Genomic DNA, 19,965 nt, shown 5'->3' with positions numbered 1-19,965 from the left:
ATATTAAAACAGGGACCGATTTGGCCCATTTACAATCCCAACCGACCTACACTTATAAGAAGTATATTTCAAGCGGCAGGCTCTACTCCTTCAAAAGTTAGCGTGCTTTCGACAGACGGACGGACAGACGTTCGACTTAAAATGTCACGACGATCAAGAATATATAAACTTTATGGGGTCTTAGGCGCATATTTCGAGGTGTTACAAACGGAATGACGAAATTAGTATACCCCCATCCTATGGTGGAGGGTATAAAAAGAAATTTTTCAATAAATAATAATTGGGCAATAAAATAAGAATCAATCAGCGATCAAAATTTGAAATGGATGGACATGTGCGTTAGCAAATAAGAAATTACATTTATAAATAGCATCTTTATTTTGAAGTTTTGGTTCTTTAGCTCGTTTTCATTGCTTAAATCCTACGAATAAGGAAACTTTTAAATTTCGGGCCAACATTTTTTTTAGTGTATATTGTCCTGTTCGGCTCACTTTTTGATTTAGAGTGGTGCTAAGCCGTTTTCGAGTTTTTACGGAAGAAACAAAACACATTAAACAAGTAAAAGTGTGCTAAGTTCGGCAGGGCCGAATCTTATATATCGAGCTATAGACCGATTCAGACCATAATAAAGACGTATGTTGATGGTCATGAGAGAATCCTTCGTACAAATTTCAGGCAAATCGGATAATAATTGCGTCCTCTAGAAGCTCCCTCTAGAAGCACAAGAAGTCAAGTCCCCAGATCTGACTATATGACAACTATATCAGGTTATGAACCGATTTGAACCATACTTGGCATATTGTTGCATATCATAACAAAATACTACGTGCAAAATTTCATTCCAATCGGATAAGAATTGCGCAATCTAGAGGCTCAAGAAGTCAAGATCCAAGATCGGTTTATATGACGGTTATAACAGGTTATGGACCGATTTGAACCATACTTGGCATAGTTGTTGGATATCATAACAAAATACTACGTGCAAAATTTCTTTCCAATCGGATAAGAATTGCGCACTCTAGAGGCTCAAGAAATCAAGACCCAATATCGGTTTATATGGCAGCTATATCAAAACATGGAGCTATATGGCTCATTTACAATACCAGCCGAACTACACTAATAAGAAGTATTTGTGCAAAATTTCAAGCGGCTGGCTTTACTCCTTCAAAAGTTACCGTGCTTCCGACAGACAGACGGACGGACGGACGGACATGGCTAGTTCGACTTAAAATGTCACTACGATCAAGAATATATATACTTTATGGGGTCTCAGACGAATATTTCGAGTAGTTACAAACAGAATGACGAAATTAGTGTACCCCCCATCCTATGGTGGAGGGTATAAAAATGTGTACCATTCGCTGCATATTCATTGCCTTTGAGAGTGTTAGGCGAGAGAAAAAAAAAGACATACATGAATTGTGTTGAATGATGTTTTTTTTTAAACTATGTGTGGTGACGATAATATGCAATTTTATTGCGAATTGATTCATAGGCAATAAATAAGGCATTCAAACCATTCTCTGTAGTTTAATAAGGCATTTAACTAAGATCCTTTGGAAAAAGGGTGGCTTGGAACCAAAGACTCTCCTAAAGCATATGAAATTGCCCACTGCATTCAACAATTTTGGAAGTCTCCCGCGCCATCAACCCATTCAAAACATTTTCAATTAAACAGAAAGAGAATAACACCACTCTATAGATCCCAAATGGTAGAAAAACACCTGTGTTTGTTTCTTAATCAACGAAAAACAATTTTTTTTGAATGCTGACACTCAAAACGTATCAAACAAACATCATCGCGGGGGTGTTGATTCAATCAATATCACCTTCCATCTCTTTGTTTTTGTATTCCCTGCGGCATTATTCAACACTCACTTTAAGTCATTCAGATCGTATTGTATATTAAGTGGGCCACTTTGTTAGCATCACCTTCAAAATTTTGTCACAAAGGAAACGAAAAATAGGAAATCAAAAACAAACACCCATCGTTGAGAGTGTTCGTTCTGTTTATGGTAGGTAAAGTCATCTCATTGTACGAACTGAGGGATGACCACTCGCTATAAGAACTCAGAAACAGCATGTTCAGAATTAGAACTATCAAAAAGCAAGGGGTCTAATGAACTATAAAATCAAATCATTATATACACATAGAGAAAAGTCTGACTAAAAATGGATACTCATTGTTTGTAGTTAATTTCTCTGATGCATTACATATAAACATTTGCCCATGAACATTCCAACAAGGAACAGGGGCATACTTCTCACATATCAATGAGTGCTGTCCGATTCAAGTTTTAAGCTCAATGATAAGGGACCTTCTTTTTATAGCCGAGTTCAAACGGCGTGCCGAATTGCGACACCTCTTTGAGGAAAAGTTTTTACATGGCTTCTATGCACTGCATAGTACCTCACAAGAGTCGCCAGCATTAGGAGGGCATAACCACTGCTGAAAATGTTTCTGATGTTCTCGCCAGGTTTCGAATCCAAGCGTTTAGCGTCATAGGCGGATATGCTAACCTATGCGCTAAGGTGACCTCCTTTATTTAATTGTTATTAAAGCATTATTTTTGCTATTAAAGCAAAATGCTTGTAATTTTTCAACCCCAGGCCCAATATCTAAAAATCTATTATTTGATTAACATTTTTGCTGCTCTATGAATGTCCATATGATACATTCTGCCGTGGTTGCCCTGCCAACTAAACTTCCTGTACACCCAGAGAAATAAGATTGGTGGTTAATTAAAAAATTAAAGGAAATTTTTCGAAAACACCAGTTCTTGTCTGGGTAAGCAGGCATGACTACAAATGCAAATTTTGCCCATGAACATTCCGCTAAGGAACAGGGGCAAACAGTGTATGCAACATATGACTGTTGTTTTAGCAAACTTTTTTATTTTAGATTAGGTTGAAAAGTGAATTCGTACATTACTCTGTTCCATGGCATGGACATACGCAAAACCCTGTGATCGAATTATTGTGCGCTCTAAATACTAACAAGTAGGTTAGGTTTAAGTGGCTATCTGTCATCAGACTCGTCCATTGTGACGAAAACGTGAAAACGGAACTAGAAGGAATCTTCCACTGAAGAAGGAAGATTCCTTCTAGTTCCTACCGTTGAACCATCCAGATTGGTTTAGGTAATGTTAGGTTTAAGTGGCAGTCTGCAAACAGACTCACTTAGACGTTTTCGTCCATTGTGATGCCACAGGAACAAAAGAAGGAAGATGCTGAAGGATGATGATATAGTTCTTCTTCTTCGATGTCCTCACAGCTTCTGCAATAGTCGTTACTGGTAACCTTCAGTCTGTCAACATGTTTTCCGATTAGACAGTGACCTGAGATGACGGACGCAATTACTAAGAAGTCCGTTCCAGCCAATGACAGCAAATCAGTAGACCTCTTCAAGTCTAGATAAGGCCACATAGTCTTGGAATGCTAACAGTCCCCCCTTTGTGGCCATCTTTCATTCATTGCCCTTCGGGGCTGACCCTGAAAACTTAGCTTACATGTCGCTAGAGGCATACCCACAGATTCCAGTCTCCATGGAGTGTGTAAGGTAGTTCATAGCCTCACAAGCTCGTCCGCTTCACAATTCCCTGGAATATCTCTGTGGCCGGCACGCAGATCAGGTGAATTTTAAACTGTTCACCCATCTCGTTGAGAGATCTGCAACAGTCGAGGGCGGTTTTTGTGTTCAGAAATACGTTCTCCAGGGATTTAACGGCTACCTGAGAAGATATTTATCATTATGACCTTATATCTTAGCCATTTCACCACTTCCTTCATTCCAAAATCTCCGCTTGATAGACACTGTAGTGGTCGGGTAACCTTTTTGATATGGTCGGTTCTAGATATTTAGAGTACAATCCAAAGCCCACCACGTCTAGTGTGGAACCATCCGTATAAAAGTCTATGAAACTTCTATTGCTAGGGATATCGTAGTTTCAATAGGTCCTATCAGGAATAGTGGTACAGCACTTTTTGTCAAAAAGCGGCTCTGGCAGAATGGAATCCACACTGCCTGGAACATCGGACATTGTATCCAGAATAACACAGTGTCTATAGCCGCCACATGACCAAAGAGAAAGCTCCCTTAGTCTCACAGTCGCTGGAATTTGTGCCGCCACATGACCAAAGAGAAAGCCCCCTTAGTCTCACGGTCGCTGCAATTTGTGTAACCAGTCCAGGGGCATTGGGTGTAGCATTTAATTCAGTACATCAGATGGTGTCGTCCTTAGTGCGGCTGTGATGGACAAACAAGACATCCTTTGGATCCGGTTTACTATTGAACAGCAGGTGTACTTTTGAAGCGCCGCCGAAAATTTTTCGCCTTCGTGTGGTAAGGTTTCGGAATGAAAATGATAGTCCATTGACTATCCCACTCCAATTATTCCTAGGTATGCAGCCCTGTTCTTCTCCCTTTGAGACAACTGCCATCACCAAACTCTCCCTAGCGACATTAGCAAAGGTTCTTAGATCCATCTTACTATTGTTCGCCCTAGTTCTTTTAGGCATAGGATGCCTTTTGGTTGACTGCGGTGGAGTTTCCAAATCTAGATGTGTAGCCTTTGGGGTGTGCAGCGAAGCCCAGTTTAGGGAGTTTCTCTTCCTAACAGTAAGAGTCTTAGGATCATTCGCACCAAGCCTCTCAATAAACCTGAGAGCGATGCGTCGTCTGTTATTCCAACCCTTTTAAAAAGCATGTTGGTTTGCCGGGAAAGGCCGATGGCCTAGGCCAATGGGCATGCGAAGAAAGAATATGATCGCACTTGTCCTTTAGAATCGAACCAGGTGTCTTCGTCAAAAGCCCCTTCTGACCAGTCGTTTGTCGGCTAGTGGAGCCTGGAGCAGCCGCTCCGCCAGTCGAGGTTTCAGTAGCAGACAACCTGCTACGCCTGATACAACCCCCGCAGCTTTTGGGTCTTTGGAGTCCATTCTGAGCCTACTTCCGGCCTCTAGATCTGCCGCTCCACTGAAAACAGACGCAGATCATCAACCGCCTAATGGAAACCTCTATCGCAGCTATCCTGGAGTGACTTAAATTTTTCTTCCAAAAATAAAGACGAGTTAAACCATGAAATATTACGATTTAAACCATGTTTCCACTCGGAGCAAATATAGATTTGGGACGAGATTTTGGAAATCTCGTGTTCTGCATTGAGGTTTCCTATACGTTTTCAATGTGAGCAAATCTACTTATTTGAGGAGATTTGCAGCAAATCTCCTTCCAAATTCAAATGCAACACAGATTTTACTATTTCAGCAGATGTTTTGACTAACAACTATATCTGAGTGTATATATAACTCGGGGGCTTTCACAGCTTGTATTGCTGCCATTTCGATCTTATCTCAAGAATCAATAGAGATGTCAATGGAGGAATGCTTCACATTTTTGGATCGCCATTTGTTACGGCTTGTATATTGAAATTTCGAAATGTTGAATTGCTCTCGTTTTGTTTCAGAGTTTGGTTTTTCTCTGCAAATACCTGCACATATATGCCTACAGTGTTGTATAAATGTTCCACCTGATTGAAGTTTCCGATGAAACTCAAAAATACCATCCATATTTCCATACGCACCATTGTAAGGCCTACTTGCCCAGTACTCGATTAGTGTGTGAGTGATTTTAAATTTCAAATTCCTCCCTATCTGTCTTCAGCTCCGACGATTATGCATTGCGATTCGATTTGTCGTTGTTGTCGGCTTTGTCGAATTGATTATTGAGATTGATTGTACATTTTGGGACATTTGCATATGAATGTATGCAAAAGGCAAAGGAAATATATTCGTGAACAAGCAAACAATTACATATGTATACCATGTAGCCATAGTGTGGCTGGATGAATGATAGGTAATACTACTCAAAATGAATTGGATGCGGTTGCCAATGTTTCATTGTTAGTTTGGTTGTTCTGAGGTTAAATAACGAAGATGGCTTCCAGCATCCGCGGACTGGAATATTTGCCATAGAGAAAATCAGTGTTGTACGTTTAAAGTAAACTCAATATCAAACTGTGTATATGATCCATTCATGTAAGTGTAATTGTAAGTCCAGATATTACAAATTTAATGTATTTGAAAGGTAAACTTAACAAACCTAAACGTGGCTTTCACAGATTTTTCCTAAAACCATCAAATGCCACTGCTCAATTTTACGGGAATTGTGCGAATTTGTGTCTTAATTGTTGCCAAATTTTCCAAAAAATGTTTCGAAAGTAGTTTGGTAAGTCATTTTGCCACGTCTCCTAATATACCACCAAATCAGAACTGTGGCAAATACAAGTGAATATGATTAAACAATGAGTTTTCTATTGTAGATGCTCCAATAAAACTGTGAAACGTTTGGGACTTAACGTGTCTTTTTTATATAAACTTCTACAGAAGTCTTCTTTGAACAAAAGACTAAAACTTCAAGAAATTAAGGAAAAGATGAGAAATGGTGGTGATGCACCCTCCCGTGAATTACTGGCCATTCCGGAGTAGGGATCCTAAGTTGGAACGAAAAATCGACTTTAAGATTTTTCGACTTTTGTCAAAATAGCAAAAGACGATTTTTCGATTTCTTTGTAGTTTCATAATGAGGAGGTATTAAGAAGAATTTAACATGCAAAATTAGCGCATTTTTATATCAAACCATCCCGTTATCTAAAAGCCAATATGGCTTAATAATTTATTATGAATTAAAGCTTGAAATGGTCTATATATCCTACCCAACTTCAACTTGTGTTACTCTGAATGTTAAAATCCCAGTAGAATATCACATTTTATTGTACTCTAGCTGAACCGGGCCCGCTCCGCTACGCCTTCTTTTACTTTATGACGAACAAAATAATCCTTTCAATATTTATTTTCGACAATCAAAGAGCTTTTATTGAAATACCATGCTACGAAAATAGTATATGTATATCGCTTCACTAACAGTATAACAAAATAACTGCCTTTATCCTTTTCTTTTTCGCCGCCATCGTCGGACACTAGCAGCTGGAAAAATGTTCTTTCCATATTCCAAGCACACTATCAATAGCAGTTATCAGATTTCCTTCTTTATCTCTGAAGAAGGATGTGCCTGTACCAAAACCATCGGTTTGGTAAAATTTCCGGACTTAATTCTGACTCTTGAACATCTCAATTCGCCCATACTCATGTCTTTCCATTTTCTTTTCCTTCTACTTTTCTCCCGATACCTCTTCTTCATTTGGCATGTTGCTACTGATTGCAGGATTGCATTTCGACACTCTTGGTTGTACCACGGGTTTTTTCATGGAGGCTTTTAGTACCCAAGTACGAATTTCGCATAATTTTCCAAGGGGTAGGCAATGGATTGTCACTGCGTCAATCGAGTGGAGTATGCCGTTGTTATCTGTTGTATTTTCAGCTTTTCAATGTCCTGCTTCCGTGCGGACCTGTGCTGCAACAAGGTAATGATCCGAATCTATATTCGCTCCACGAACTGATTGTACATCTAAAACGCTGGATTAATGCTTTACATCTACTACAACGTGATCGACTTGGTCACTAACTTCTTGATCTAGGGACAACCCAGAATTTTCTATGTGGGAATCTGGTGCTGCTAACTACCATTTTTTCATGCCGCGGCGAAGTCCATTGGCCTCAACCTATTATCGGATGTTATATATTACGGAGACTTATTTTCCGACTGATGGACCAAAGATATTTGCTTCCCTATATTCGCATTTAAATCTCCCAGAACGATTTTAATATCATGGGCGGGGCAGCGGTCGTAGTCTCTCTAGGCGCTCGTAGAAAATATACATGGTCTGTTGTTCTTGTCTTCCGTCGTCGCAAATAAGGCTGATATTGAAAAATTTGGCATTTATTGCGGGTTGTGGCTACCACCTGAGTAAAACTGGAGACAATGTGTTTCAGTCTCCGACGAACCACAAATCCACAGTCAAATTCATGCCTAGTGTCATGGCAGCTATACCACAGTTCGTCACCATTTGGTGTTGTTTTGACGCCACTCCCAGTCCATCGCACTTTCCGTTAAATGCTAATATTCGCCCTGTATAAAAAGTCGGGAAATTCCAGATGCAGATCCGCATATCATGGTCCTCTTTTCGTTAGGGGAGTCCGTTTTTATACCCACCAAAGTCTTCTACAAAGTCGGATGAAAAATGCTCCTTTTAGCGGCTCAATACACTATATCGGGAGATCGATCTATATGGCAGCTTTATCCAAATACGGTTCGTTCTGGACCACATTTGACAGGAATGGGTTGGGATCTACCAGAACTCACTGTGCAAAATTTCATTGAATTCGGGTAATAAATGGATCCTTAATACCCTATATCGGGAGATCTGGCGGTCTACCAGAACTCACAGTGCCAAATTTCATCGATATCGGATGCAAAGTGACCAATTTATTGCCTTATGACTTTAAGTCTGGAGATCGGTTTATATAGCGGCTATATATAACTAAGTTCCGATTTTATGAGATCAGAGGGTCAGGTTTATATACAAAAAATTCGAAATCATCAAACATTGTTTGAAAAATATTTTTATACCCAAGATATCTGCAAAATTATAAATATATAAATAAATACCCAAAACAGGGGATGCCCCCAATGAATGCAGTGCATTGCATTGGCGAGAGGAAATTGGGAATTGGAGGGGGGAAAAGGATGAAGTGCTTATTGACATTTGTCATAAATCTTTGTATGTCAAAGTGGGTGGGAAAAACATTAGCCGGAAGTCGATTCCACATACGAACGGTTCCGGGGAAATGAATAAGAAGACGAATATCAGACGAACACACACCATGAAAGTACCGATAGTACAGCGCCAAACAACCCACATTGCGACGACGATGAAGGGAGGCAATAGAGTTGGATACCCCACTGTCCCCAATCAACGCCATCTCTCTCCTCTGTACACGGTCCAGTAGCTCCAGGGATGATTTTGAAACTCCATCCCATACATGTGAGTTGTACTCTATTTTCGGCCTTATGAAGGTGGTGTAGATGTTAAGAAGATCAGACGGAGTGAAGTAACCCATATTTACCCAATAAATAGCCAAGCATTGGGTATTTACATGGTAGAAACCCATCTTTAATTATGTGCGATCGCACATGAATCCTTCGATATGGAGTGGCTTGCTTCAAGATCCGACTTTCGCCTCCAGCAGCCCGGAAAAAATTTACAAATTATTTTAAATGAAAAGTTTTAAGCGAGTAAGGCAAATTAAATCTCTTGTGAGACTATTGGTCAAATAACTTAGGGGAGCAATAACACTATGTACACAGAGAAGAAGTTGGCTGTAAATTTTAGATTTTTGCTTCAAAATCCTTCACCTTTAGCAATAATTACGATCCAAAGAACCAAAACTTTAACATAAAGATGTTACCTTAAAATTTAAGTTGCTGTATACTAAAGGGTCTTTAAGCTGCAACATTGCCTTTCCTCAAAGTTAATTTGTTAAACCTTCAACGACAATTTTACCTTCATTAAAATATTTGTGTCTTTAATAACAAGGCGCAAATGTAAGGATCTATTGAACTATCATCAAAGATGAAAATCCTTAATATCAAGTAAAAAATCGTCCACCAAAGGAAATGTTTCCATAAAAAGATGAAAAATTTATCATCTTTAAATTAAAATCGTGATCTTAAATCTTTAAAATTAGTATAAAAATTTTCTCAGTGTATATCCAATCACATGATATATCACGTTCAGCCAAGTGCCATTAGGTTTACAAATCAGAAATTAGGTAGATTACAAGCATCATAGGACGTGATAGAAATGATGCAAACATTTTTTATTGAATTCCCATTCGTGACATATTTGTTGGGGTACACGAAACAAAAAACAAAGATATATTTGAAAAACGAATGTATGCAAAAAAACGTGCCCCCTACATTTAAGGAAATACCATGGTAAAAAAAATTATTTCTATATCATCACCATAATTTGGTATTACATTAATGCCATTATTCTGTTTGGGAACTCATTGAAAAAATTCTGCTGATAGGACCAAAAAATTTCTATTAATTGTTTGTATCCAATTTCCCTGCTTTTTCATCAGTTATTTTGCTGTCTTAGCCGATTGTTTGCAACTCAAGTAGCATGATCACCAACGAAAAGTGTTTTTTGTTGCAAATATCTTGTCTGAAAGTATAATGCTTGAAAGAGCCTGTAGAAATTTTGTTTTTCTTCTCAATTCCTATAATAGCTTTACATTTTTTAAAAATCTCCTTACATTCAAAGAAATTTGTTATTTAAAATAGCAAAAAAAAATTCTAAAACAGCATTTTTTGTCTCCTGGAAATGGGAACGCAAACAAGACCAAGACAAAAAAAACGAAAGAGGCGAATTTCTAAACAAGAAAAATTTATTAATTGAGCAATTTGTAAACTCACAATAACATCGCATTTATTCATGGCTGAATTGTTGAAAGGTTATCTCAAGCGAACAGCTGTTAACAGCCGGCCAGATTTAACGGTATTAAGATGTCAGATTTTTGTTTGCATTTTCTTTGTTGTTATCTTCTTTCTCGCATATTCGATGTTTATGTACGCATTGTACAAATGCGACAACCTTTAAATAATTCAGCCATGGTGTTTACTTAACCATATAAAAAAACGTTTACAATGACCACTAAATCCAGATTTATGGCCTTTTCGAGATTTAAGTGCTAAATCCTGTGTTGGTTTTACCATACAAAAATAAATCCCATTTTTGCACGATTTATTTTTAAATACCAAAAAACCCGATTTCATGGCTGAATAATCGATAAAAGTACCAAAATATGCAACTGTTTTCAACAACTGTGTAGGGTTGTGTGTGATATTGGATAAGAATTGCGTCCTCTAAAAGCCCATGAAGTCTAATCGGGAGATCGATTTATATGGCGACTATAGCAGGATATGAACTGATATAGACCATACTTGATACAGTTGTTGCGAGTCAAAATAAAACACTTCATGCAAAATTTTAGCCAAATCGGATAAGAATTACGCCCTCAGAAGCTCAAGAAGTCAAGGCCCAAGATCGGTTTATATGGCAGCTATGTCAGGTTATGGAACGATTTAAACCATACTTAGCACAGTAGTTGAAAGTTATAACGAAATACGTCATGCAAAATTTCAGCCAAATCGGATAGGAATTGCGCACTCTAGAGGCTCAAGAAATCAAATCGGGAGATCGGTTTATATGGTGGCTATATCAGGTTATGGACTGATTTAGACTCTACTTGGCACAGTTGTTGGGAGTCATACCAGAAGCTCTAGAAGTCAAGACCCAAGGTCGGTTTAAATGGCAGCTATATCAGGTTATCAACCGATTTATACCATACATAGCACAGTTGTCTAAAGTGCTACTAAAATACAACGTATAAAACTTCAGCCAAATCGAATACGAATTGCGCCCTCTAGAAGCTCAAGAAGTCAAGACCCAAGATCGGTTTATTTGGCAGATATATCAAAACATGAACCGATTTGGCCCATTTACAATCCCTGACTGACCTACACTAAAAAGAAGTATTTGTGCAAAATTTCAAGCGCCTATCTTTACTCCTACGAAAGTTAGCGTGCTTTCGACAAAGGGACCGACAGACGGACGGACATGGCTAGATCGACTTAAAATGTCATTACGATCAAATTTCAGCGAAATCGGATTATAAATGTGCCTTTTATGGGACCAAGACTTAAAATCGGGTGATCGGTCTATGGCAGCTATAGCCAAATCTGAACCGAACTGTCCCAAATTAAAGAGAGATGTGGAAGGGTCTAACACAACTCACTGTCCCAAATTTCTGCGAAATGGGACAATAAATGCGCCTTTTATGGGCCCAATACCGTAAATCGAGAGATCGGTCTTTACAACTCACTGTCCCAAATTTCGGCGAAATCGCTCAATAAATGCCCATTTATGGACCCAAAACTTTAAATCGAGAGTTTGGTCTATATGGCAGCTATATCCAAATCTCAACCGATCGGGGCTATATTGTAGAAGGATGTCGAAGGGCCAAACACAACTCACAACTCCAAATTTAAATCGGACAATAAATGTGCCTTTTATGGACCCAAACCCTTAAATCTAGAGATGACAGCTATATCCAAATCTGGACCAATCTGGGCTAGATTGAAGAAGGATGTCGAATGGTCTTGCACAACTCACATTTGAGCTAAATCGGATAATAAATGCGGCTTTTATGGGCCAAAGACCCTAAATCGGTGGATCGGTCAACATGGGGGCTATATCAAGATATAGTCCGAAATTAACCTGCCTATGGACAAAAAAAAAGAATCTGTGCATAATTTCAGCTCAATATCTCTATTTTTAAAGACTGTGGCGTGACAGACAGACGGACGGGCATAGCTAGATCGTCTTATATTTTTATGCTGATCAAAAATATATATACTATATAGGGTCGAAAATGGATATTTCGATGTCTTGCAAACGAAAAGACAAAATGAATATACCCCCATCATTCGGGGGTGGGTTTAAAAAACTATATAATCACTTTGAATATATTTGAAAATGAGTTTAGCTGCCAAAACTTGCACGATTTTCGTTTAGAGGAAAGAAATGAAAAAGAGATATGATTCAAGAATCGTATGGAAGACATGCCTCACAGTCAAAAAATGTTTGGAATTTAGGAAAAATGACATTTGAACGGATAACTACCACCGACATTTGTGTGACTAAAATAGCACAGATTGCAATTCTCTGATCTACGCGAAACTTGACATAGTGAATGTGGAGAAGGAATTTTCGAGGTACTATGCCATGTAAAACTTCTCTCCAAAGAGGTGTCGCACTGCGGCACGCCGTTCGGACTCGGCTATAAAAAGGAGGCCCCTTATCATTGAGCTTAAACTTGAATCGGACTGCACTCATTGATATATGAGAAGTTTGCCCCTGTCCCTTAGTGGAATGTTCATGGGCAAAATTTGCATTTGCAATTTGCAACTTGAAGACCCTAGTGGGTCCAGGTGCTGACATGGGTCGTTTATGTTGGTCATCTCTTGCATTTCGAATTTTGAAGTGCTGCCAAATAATCATTTATAGGTCGATGTTTCCTTTTGGAAAAGGATTCATGTAATGCCTGCATGTCTGAAATATCTCTATGAGATATGGGAGTTACAACAATTTTTTTTAAGGATTTCAGTCAAGATATCGTCCGTATTTTTGAAATTGTAGGACTACTTCTTAACCGATTGCAAATCTGATTACACCTATGGAAAGGTTACAAGACTCTCCGAATAATAAATAAAATAAATTGTCCTTTCCCGCCAAAAGTTTTACGCTTCTCAACTTATAATTTCCGAAAAAACTAAATCACGATTTGTAATGAAAATTCTACAGAAAATTTAAAAATTATTAAAAAAAAAACTTTTTTGTATATTTTGGTTGATATTATACCCTCCACCATAGGATGGGGGTGTACTAATTTCGTCATTCAGTTTGTAACTACTCGAAATATTCGTCTGAGACCCCATAAAGTATATATATTCTTGATCGTCGCGACATTTTATGTCGATCTAGCCATGTCCGTCAGTCTGTTTGTCGAAAGCACGCTAACTTCCGAAGGAGTACAGCTAGCCGCTTGAAATTTTGCACAAATACTTTTTATTAGTGTAGGTCGGTTGGTATTGTAAATGGGCCATATCGGTCCATGTTTTGATATAGCTGCCATATAAACCGATCTTGGGTCTTGACTTCTTGAGCCTCTAGACGGCGCAATTCTTATCCGATTGGAAAGAAATTGTGCACGACGTGTTTTGTTATGATATCCAACAACTGTGCCAAGTATGATTCAAATCCGTCCATAACCTGATATAGCTGTCATATAAACCGATCTTGGGTCTTGACTTCTTGAGCCTCTAGAGGGCGCAATTCTTATCCGATTTGACTGAAATTTTGTATGTAGTATTTTGTTATGATATCCAATAACTGTAACAAGTATGGTTCAAATCGGTTTATAACCTGATATAGCTGCCATATAAACCGATCTTGGGTCTTGACTTCTTGAGCCTCTAGAGTGCGCAATTCTTATCCGATTGGAATGAAATTGTGCACGACGTGTTTTGTTATGATATCCAACAACTGTGCCAAGTATGATTCAAATCGGTCGATAACCTGATATAGCAGTCATATAAACCGATCTTGGGTCTTGACTTCTTGAGCCTCTAGAGGGCGCAATTCTTATCCGATTTGACTGAAATTTTGTACGTAGTATTTTGTTATGATATCCAATAACTGTACCAAGTATGGTTCAAATCGGCATATAACCTGATATAGCTGCCATATAAACCGATCTGGGATCTTGACTTCTTGAGCCTCTAGAGATCGCAATTATTATCCGATTTGCCTGAAATTTTGTACGATGGATCCTCTCATGACCATCAACATAGTGTTTATTATGGTCTGAATCGGTCTATAGTCCGATACAGCTCCCATATAAATCGATCTCTCTATTTTACTTCTTGAGCGCCCAAAGGGCGCAATTCTTATTCGAATTGGCTGATATTTTACACAGGTCTCCAACATATAATTGAATTGTGGTCCAAACCATATATTGATATCGCTCTAATAGCAGAGCAATGACTGCGGCTATGAGACTTAAAGCGGTGGTAGAATGGTAAAATCAAGGCGACGATGGGAAACCTAGATGGATAAGAAGAGGTTTTCGATCGGATAGTTGAGATGACACTTGAGGTCGAGTTCGAGGCACTGCTGCCAGAGGCACAGTCTTGAATTGACGGAACTATGGTATTGCCATCTGGGAGATCATGCTATACAGATGGATCACAGCTAGAGGACAGAGTGGACTTGAGGGTCTACATTGAGAACCCAAGGATTGAGATCTGTTTTAGACTGCCTGACCATAATACGGCCCTACAGGTGGAGATCCAGGCGATCACGGAATGCGTGGGAATGTGTGGTGCTAACGACAGTAATATTGCCATAAGGGCAATAACAACCAGGATCGTAAGGTCACGAACAGTCTTGCGGTGTAAGAAGGACATTAACGTCTTTTCTGAGAGTGGCAAAATCCACATTGTTTGGATGCCGGGCCATAAGGGAAAGGGGACGATTTGGCAGTGAAGGCCACAGCACTGCAGTCAACAAACTTAGTTAATCCGAAGCATTTCGCTTCGATTCAGTCCGGTTAAGGTCGTGGGCGTGGACGTCGAAGCTATTACTGAAAGGAACGCCCTCATCTGTCGCAGATCTCTCAACGAAATGGTGAAATGGTTCAATATTCACTTGTTCTGGGTGCCGGGGCACAATGATATCCCAGCGAATTGTAAAGCGGGCGAGTTTGCGATACTTACACATTTAAGGGGAACTGTAATCTGTGGGTATTCTTCTAACGACATTGAAGGTAAGTCTTCAGGTTCAGGTCCGAAGGGCAACGAATGATAGATGGTCCCAAAGGGGAGGGCTGTGAGCTTTTCAAAGTTATGTGGCCTAATCTAGCCTTGAAGAGGTCTACCACATTGCTGTCACTGGATAGAGCAGACGTCTCATTCGTTGTGTCCGTCATGACAGGTCACCGTCTAATCGGAAAACATGCAGACAAACTGAAGGTTGGCAGTAAAGACTTTTGCTGCAGCTGTGAGGACATCGAGGAAGTAGAGACTATAGAACATCTGTTGTGTGTATGTCCTGCACTGGCAGTCGGAAGAAGTTCCACTTAAGGTTCTCATTTCTTTGAGAACTTTTCTGATTTGGCGAATGGGAACAAGTTGTTGGGCTTTTTAAAGCGATCGGGATGGTTCAACGGTAGGAAGCAGAAGCATCTTCCATCTCCTGTTCCTATGGTATCACAATGGACGAAAACGTCTAAGTGAGTCTGATGGCAGACTGCCACTTTAACCTAGACTAACCTAACCTTCTTAAAAGTAGCAAAAAGGAAATCAGTAGAGCATTCGGTATCATAACGGGACACATAGACGTACGAGCTCACTTATGCAAAATCGGTGCGGTAAGTGATAGCATGTCTAGGCCATGAGGGGAAGATGATGAGACGTTGAAGCATTTCCTATGTCATTGCCAGGCTTTCGCGGCTAACAGACATCGATACTTAGGTGGGGACACAATACCAAACATGAACCAACTTGGGGCTGTGGTATTGAAAACAATAAGGGATTTTACAAATAAGACGGAGTTCCTGACTTAGATTTTCTTTTCGAGGTTCCTTTTTAGTATTTAGAGCGCACAACAAGCCGATTACTGGCTTAGGTGTATGTCCATAGTGGCATGGGTCGAATTAATATCCGCACCCTCTTTTCAATCTAACCTAACCTTATAAGCCATGGTATCAGGACTATTTTTTATATGAAGCAGTAAAGGATTACTGCAACGCCAACCATAACAAAGCTGAAATCGCTATTGGAAATATGTTGCAAAAGTTGGGTCAACAGAATGGAATACCAAGACCCCCTACGGTAACCACATGTTTAAGTTCGTGATCGATTAATGTTGAAACATCTCAAAATCATTAAAAAGAAATTAATCTGTCTTTGTTTCAAACAAACTGAAAACTTAAATTTTTTGTTCGTGAGATGTTGTCATTAGTGGGCTAAACGTTCTACTTCAGTGATTAAATAAACCTGTAGTTCAGCTCCCCCATAAAGTGCCATAGTTGTATTAAAAATTTAATGTCACTGTTCACATTATCAATTTTCGAAGAAACATTTCTTTGCCTATGACCAATCAAGAATTTATTACGTACCTATTTTCCGCTTCGCCACTGATACCATGTTGTTTAATGTAAACAAAAATATTATTTAAGCATAAAAAATTGTTTTGGTTTTTGTGTTTTTGCGTTTTTTTTTATTGACATTTAATTCATTAGTATTAATTGTATTGCATTGGTCCCATAAGCATCACATTGTGCTAAAGTGATAACGAATTACGAACGCTATTTCAATTTTCTGAAATGACGTTTCACAGATTAGATGACAATGATTCAAGGTCCATCCATGAGAATGAAATCACATTAGTAATGAATTTCAATTTTGGAAATAAAGCAACTTTTGGAACTTTTTTTTCTTTTGCAAATGTGAACAATTACAAATTAGAATTGATTGTTTTTCTTTGTACTTTATCCAATAATTATTCGCAGCTCCCTGTAGTCTTGAATTTGTTTCTTTTTACGTCCAAGCACAATTTTCGTTATTGTAATCCCTACAAATTCCTTTTACACCATCTTGGCACGTTTGACATTTGGTCATTTATTGTTAGCAAAGTCTAAAACCAGTACAGCGGTTGTTTTGTTAAATTAGACTTTTAAACAACTCTGTTTCAGTGACAATACTCACCACACATTGCCTAATGGTTGCCACTACTACTTAAATTTGTATTTGTTGTAAAATTCAGCCAGTTCATAAACTGGTAAAAGGGTATGGATTATTATGCCTTGACATAAACAACGATTAAGTTTTGCATTTTTATACATTTGCATTTTATACTTTTATGATGAAAGCATGCTTATTTCGTCATTTCATTGTTGGTTAGGTTTGATCGTGTTAACATAACAATTAATGTTTTTCACGAATCCTTTATTTGATGATAACATTTGAATTAAAGCAAGTAAATATGAACCAAGTTCGCCCGGCCGAACAAATAGTAGAAGAGTTTAACTATGGCTGAACAATTTACTGATGTTCACGTCGGGATTTGGACCCAGGCGTTCGGCGGACATGCTAACCTTTGCGCCACGGCGGCCTATGGCTAACTGGAAATTCAACATCCTGTTCACTCTACCATTAGTCTACGTCTGCTTGGCGCCTTCATAGTAGAACATATTGATCCAGCCAAAATCTTCGGATAAGGTGTACTGAATTCATAGTATGTTCTTTATCCAACAGTGATCGGGAACGTGGAAATGTTTCACGGAACTCTTCCTCTGTTACAAATGACAAACAGTCGAGACATTGGTGATTCGGGCATAGCCCCCCTCACAATAAACTCAAGTACTTCTAGTTTTTGGGTCAAATCTGCTACCGTGATAAACGTGTGTCCCCTGCAAACAGAGCGAAAGCCTATCAGTTTTGCATACACCGTCCACATAACGTTCAACATTACTTTGAATGCATCCCACTTAAGTTACGAGTTCCTACATCTGGATACATACGTTTGCAGAATGTTAACTAACAATCCTGTCATAAGACTATGTACACATTTTTTGACTATTAGTAGTGGTCTTGTTATAATTTGGTCTATTTTTTTCAACCTTTATTTTATTTTGTTTCAATTTTAACAGCATTTGCAAATATTTGACATTTCATTGTAACCGCCATATTTAGTAAAAGTTAAAAAAATTAAGCTTTTTGAAATTCCAATTGCACTTCAAATAACAGTTTTAACCCCTTTCGTTATCAAGGGGAAATTTGTAACCTTCCAGCACCATTTTGAAAGTTTCCCTTAATAACACAGAGGAGTAAAGAGAGTTTTGTGGTATCTCTATATTCCTTGTTTTTGTTTGTCTGTATGATAAGGTCACTTACAATTTTATATGGTTTAACATTTTTTAAATTATTTGAACTATTTGAATTTAAAATACCTGAAATGTTGCCATTGATTTTTGATTTGTCTTATTTAAAACGCCTTGGCAGCCCTGTTGCCTCATTCATTGCATGCCGTTTTTAATCACCTTTGCTTTTGCAAACTCTCACCTGCGCTTCGTTTAACAACCCTGTTTGAACAGCTGTTTTCATTCGTAATTTGTTTATTTTTTTTTATTGAATGGGTTGTCTTTTTACGTGTTGATTTTTATTTGTCTGTCGTCTCTTGTCTGCCGTCTTATTCGCGTTATGGCCGCATTATAAAATTATTGTTTTGTATATAAACACATCAATTGTTAAATTATTTTGCTCTCTCTCTCTTTTTTTCGGTGAATCGTGAATAGACTATTAGACTCTCGTTTCTCATTAGCTTGGGCATTTGTACTTAAAACAACTGACAAAATCTCGGGCAAAAACAACTTCTTGTGGAACATCTCTTTAACTCGAAAATAGAAAATTTAAATGTGTTTACATAGCGTGAGCAGCAACAAAAGTATTGAAAATAAAAAGAAAAATGTTCAAATAGAAGTCCACGACTGGGCAAATGTGTGTGTGTGTGTGTATGTGAGCGTTTGTGTTGTGCCGGCCTTATTGGATTTATTCACTGTTGGAATGCATTTTCAGTTAGTGGGGTTGTCATTGTCATTCGTGTTGTAAATTAATAGTTTTGTGAAGCCGTAAAACAAACTTTAACACGAAACATAACTTTTATTTTCTAAATACTTTGGCTTTGTTCTCCTCAATTTCAAAAACTCGACTCTGCACCATGGCGCTGCTTCCATTGATTAGTTGTAGCCAAAAGGGCCGGCAGCTAGAACAATGTCTGTATGGACCACAACAGCGTCGGGCTTAGAGAGCACTTCCACCAGACAGCAGTCAACAGAAGGACCTCAAAATAAAACACCACCAAACCAGCAACGAAAGCAATTGGCAAAATCTTCACCTTCAAATCACTTGAATACAGGCAACGCCGGTGGTAACGGTAGCAGTTTACCAAATATATTGAACTTTACCAATTCAGCTCTAGCAACAACAGGTGGCAGCGGTCACGGTGTTACTGCTCTCCAACATTCCAACAATAGCGCCATACATATCGGCGTTGCTGTGGGAGCTGCGTCGACAGTAGCTTCTTCGCTTCTTGCTCACAGTGGATTTCATAACAACAATAGCAGCAGCAATAGTCTAAACGGAGGAGGTAACGGCAATAATAGCAATAACGGTCACGGTACTTATCAACGTCAGAGCTTGTCCCAATCCCAGATACTTAGCTATTCGCCGCCAAATCCCAATAAGGTAAGTGATAATGCTGTTAACTTTTTGTCACCATTTTTTATTGGTTTCATCTTAAATTAAAAGCAGAGAAGGCGGTGAGGAAGCGTATAGCGATGCTATTTGGTAAATCATTGTACAGTATTTATTGAACATTT

General features: G+C 38.7%; 1 protein-coding gene across 3 annotated transcripts in view; it reads left to right on the top strand.

The window, feature by feature from the left end:
* Window positions 1–19,965, top strand: part of LOC106096026 (calcium release-activated calcium channel protein 1) — a 168,168-nt gene that overhangs the window by 91,486 nt on the left and 56,717 nt on the right. The window contains exons 1-2 of one of the 3 annotated variants that reach the window (XM_013263540.2): window positions 5,947–6,036; window positions 19,328–19,831. In XM_013263540.2, the coding sequence (XP_013118994.1) occupies window positions 19,358–19,831 (474 nt within the window). In that variant the 5' untranslated portion in view covers window positions 5,947–6,036; window positions 19,328–19,357. Of the gene's footprint in view, window positions 1–5,946; window positions 6,037–18,735; window positions 19,032–19,327; window positions 19,832–19,965 lie in introns of those variants that run through there. The other 2 variants (XM_013263541.2, XM_013263539.2) reach the window with 2 other exon arrangements.

Source organism: Stomoxys calcitrans, chromosome 5 (genome assembly GCF_963082655.1).
Source record: "Stomoxys calcitrans chromosome 5, idStoCalc2.1, whole genome shotgun sequence".
NCBI classification, from domain to species: domain Eukaryota; kingdom Metazoa; phylum Arthropoda; class Insecta; order Diptera; family Muscidae; genus Stomoxys; species Stomoxys calcitrans.
The sequence above is the reverse complement of the archived record's forward strand: the minus strand, read 5'-3'. Positions and strand labels throughout refer to the sequence as shown.